Source organism: Condylura cristata, unplaced genomic scaffold (genome assembly GCF_000260355.1).
Source record: "Condylura cristata isolate star-nosed mole 26May11 unplaced genomic scaffold, ConCri1.0 scaffold00056, whole genome shotgun sequence".
Taxonomy (NCBI): Eukaryota; Metazoa; Chordata; class Mammalia; order Eulipotyphla; family Talpidae; genus Condylura; species Condylura cristata.
This window is the reverse complement of record NW_004567157.1, coordinates 692,263-695,583: the sequence shown is the minus strand read 5'-3', so window position 1 is coordinate 695,583 and position 3,321 is coordinate 692,263. Positions and strand designations below refer to the sequence as shown.

The following is a 3,321-nucleotide window of genomic DNA, read 5'->3' as shown; positions in this document are numbered from 1 at the left end:
AAAAATCAGACTTTCCACGCTAACTTATGTTATGACCTCCTTTTTTTTTTTTAAAAGATTTATTTATTTGTGCATACAGAACTGGGGTACAGGCCAGAGGCTCAGGGGCTGCGAGAGGCTTCACCAGGGAGAATGGGGAGAAGAACAGGCAGATCTACGAAGTACACTGCTGAGGGGAGCAGGGGTGGGAGGCTTAGGAGAGGTCTGCCATGCCATGTGGTCGCCTCAGGGGCAGGCAGGAATCGAACTCATGTGGAAGTGGCTTTAGCTTCTTAGTGCTGTGTTTTAACCCGCTGCGCCACCAGGGAGGGCCCATGACCTCCCTTTTTTGTATAATCATAATATCAAAATATTCTGAGCAACCTTCAGCTTACAATTGGATTGCCTCAGCCTCATAAGGTGCTACCTGGCCCTGACAAACAAGTACTGCACCAGGGTGAGAAATTCCTCTCCAAGTCAAAAGTCATTAAACAACTGGCTGATTAATAAAAACAAATGGCTGTTACTGCAAAATCTCTCTCACTGCCAGACTGAGGAAAATCCAAATCTTATCACTCTATCTTACATAGCCTTCTATTCATTATCTAAAGAACCACTGAAACTTCCTATTATCTAGTCTTTAGATATGGAAATTCACCCAAGTCACCTATTCAGAGCTAATCAGGTTTTCTAACATCTAGACTTCAAGAAAATTCACTTAAACTTTCTAACAAGTTTTTTAAAGAACCTTACCTTAATTTGATTTACAAGAAATTTTCCTCTTCTGCCCTCACTTTACTTTACCCTCTAGGAAGTCTCTATGAGAATGAAAGCCTTTAAGTAATAGATAATGTTTCAGAGACTTTATTTTGGTTAATCTGCACTGTGGTAAATATAGTAATATTAGTCTTAAACTTTCTAAATCTATGTACCTGTTTTAACCTTGATAGATTGATTTTAAAAATGTTATCTCAACTAAAGGTCAAAATGACCCCAGACTGTTCTTTAAAAAAAAGGTGATCGTGATCTCAGCCCATTTCATATGCTAATGTCATCCCTCAGTCAGCCTGAAGTGTATAAAATAAACCTCTGCTGGGAGAATGGAGCAGGAGAGGGGCTACCTGCTGCGGGCCTGCGGCCTGTGGCTCCCCCAGGGCCCCATGCCTCCCAGGGGAACAGCCAGCTTAGTGCCTGGGTCGCGCCTGGGGTGGGGGAGAGAGGGAGAGCCAGGGCGACTGGCCTTGCGCTGGGAGGAGGGGTTGCTCAGCCGCCCCTGCAGCCTTTTGGGAGGGAGGAGCCGGGGAGTCAGGGACCCCCGGCGCTCCAGAGCAGCTGGGAGGGGGCACGGGCTGGCCAGATGGCCAGAGAACGGTCTCTGGCGGGACTGGGGGCAGTCTCCCCCAGCCGAAGCCCGCGGCTGGGGCTCTGTCCCCTGGCGCTGCGCGGAGGCGGGTGAGCGGTGCGGACTGGAAGGCTGTGGACAAGCGGCGGGGCAAGCTCGACCCAGAGCCCAGGGCTGGCTGCAGGAGCCGGGGAGCTGCTAGCCGGCTGAGGCGGCCGCGGGCCGGGCTGCTGTGCCTGGAGAGGAGCCAGCTGCCCGCCTGGCGCCCTCACGCCGCCGCGAGCCCACCATGGGTGTCGGTTCCCCGGCGTCACGTCCTTGGCGCCCGGCCGAGCACGGGTGGGGATCTCGGTGACCGTGCTGCGGGCGCCCAACAGCAGTGCAGCCCATCCCACGGGGGTTCCTGCCCTGTCCACAGCGTGCCCTGGGCGCCCCGGGGGTCGGGGCTCTTCCAGAGGGCCCTCGACCGGGCTGTCTCCAGGCGCTACCCTTTTTGAGCTCTGACTCACTCCAGCTTTCCTTTCTGGTGACTGGGGGTGAAGCGTGGCTGGAGGCGACTGTCCACACGCAGGCGCATCCCCAGCTCCCGGCGCTGCCCTAGGGCTACTTCACCTTGGGGATTTGTTTCAGGGAAACCAGGTGAACAGTCGGTCCTCCTGCTTTTGCCCGCGTGGGGGGGGGGTGAGTAGTTCTGGGGGCTCCGGACCGTGACCCGGCTCACCCCGCTTTCCGAAGCGCAAGCAGCAGCTCGAGGGTCCTCAATAGGCACAGGGCTGGTGTCCAGCCGCGTGGTTGGGGAAGGCCAAAGAAAAAAAAAATAAACCTCTGCTGAAGGCAGAGCAGGGAGACTTGCACCCAGCTCCCATTCCTGTGTCTTCCTAGTGCCCACTCCCTTCCCCCCCCCTTTTCCCCTTTTTCTAGGAACCTCCACTCGCAGACACCATTCCCACCTTGAGACCCTGCCTGTTCTGCCCCTCCCCCCAATAATCCGTGATCAGGGACAAAGAGTCTCATCTTATTTAAAAATGCCTCTTGGGAGGAACTCTGGAACAGTTGCTGTTCTAAAAGAAGTTGAAAAAGCACACTCTGTTAAGAGGCTAGCAAAGTTGACTTAACAACCCCTTCTCCCCATGGTTACCCAACTTTTCTAGTGTTGGGGGCTGAGGACGGGATGACTGAGCCTTGACCTTTTTGACCTGCTACTGTTCCTGCTCACTATCTTGCAAAATAACAATCCTCTGGAAAAAAACCACAAAGATAACATTCCTGGAATACTGACATATTGGCGATTTGTGCAAGCACATGGGCCAACGGCTTTAGGGGGTTTCTGAAAATTTTCCATTCCCCTCCCTTCCCCTTTCTGCAAGCTTAAATACCCGCACCCAGCTCAATAAACTTGAGACCTTGATGCGACTCAGATTGACTCTGTCTTTCTTTATGCGCCTGGTCTCCTTTCTCTCTCCCCCCATTGGCTTTGCAGGAGGTGCCCCCTGGAGACCCACGAATTACTAGACCTGCTGGACGGGTCAAGTGGCGCCCAACGTGGGGCTCGAGGTAAGGTGACCTACCGGACGGCGGAAAAGGGGACCCCGAAACGCTCCAGGTAGAAACACCCGGACTGCATCACTCGTGCTCCGCGGTAAGTCTTGAGGTAAGTTCAGCTGTCCCATTTACCGTGGGCAATAATCTTTCACAAGAAGCTCTTTTTATTAAAGAGATGAAGTTAAATCTCAGGGAGAGAGGAATAAGAGTTAAAAAGAAGGATCTAGTAAAGTTTTTCTATTTTATTGAAGAAAAATGTCCCTGGCTTGTAGTTAATGGCCCGGGAATTCATCCCCCTGTTATAGGGCACCTCAATTCAGAGAGAGGCACCCCTGAGGCCCCAAAACCTGCCTGCTCTAAGTGGGTTCTGCCATCCGCCGCAACAAGACAAAACATATAAAGCTTTAATGAAAAGGGACTTTAATACAGTGAATATACAATATGGAACACAAAGAATG

General features: G+C 52.2%; 1 protein-coding gene across 1 annotated transcript; it reads right to left on the bottom strand.

Moving 5' to 3' along the window:
- Positions 1–1,284: 1,284 nt before the first annotated feature.
- LOC101635730 (skin secretory protein xP2-like) lies at positions 1,285–2,991 on the bottom strand. The gene is made up of 2 exons (XM_004695170.1): positions 2,890–2,991; positions 1,285–1,851 (listed from the first exon to the last, which is right to left on the bottom strand). Exons 1-2 carry the CDS (start codon positions 2,989–2,991, stop codon positions 1,285–1,287), a joined length of 669 nt encoding a protein of 222 aa, XP_004695227.1.
- Positions 2,992–3,321: the final 330 nt, after the last annotated feature.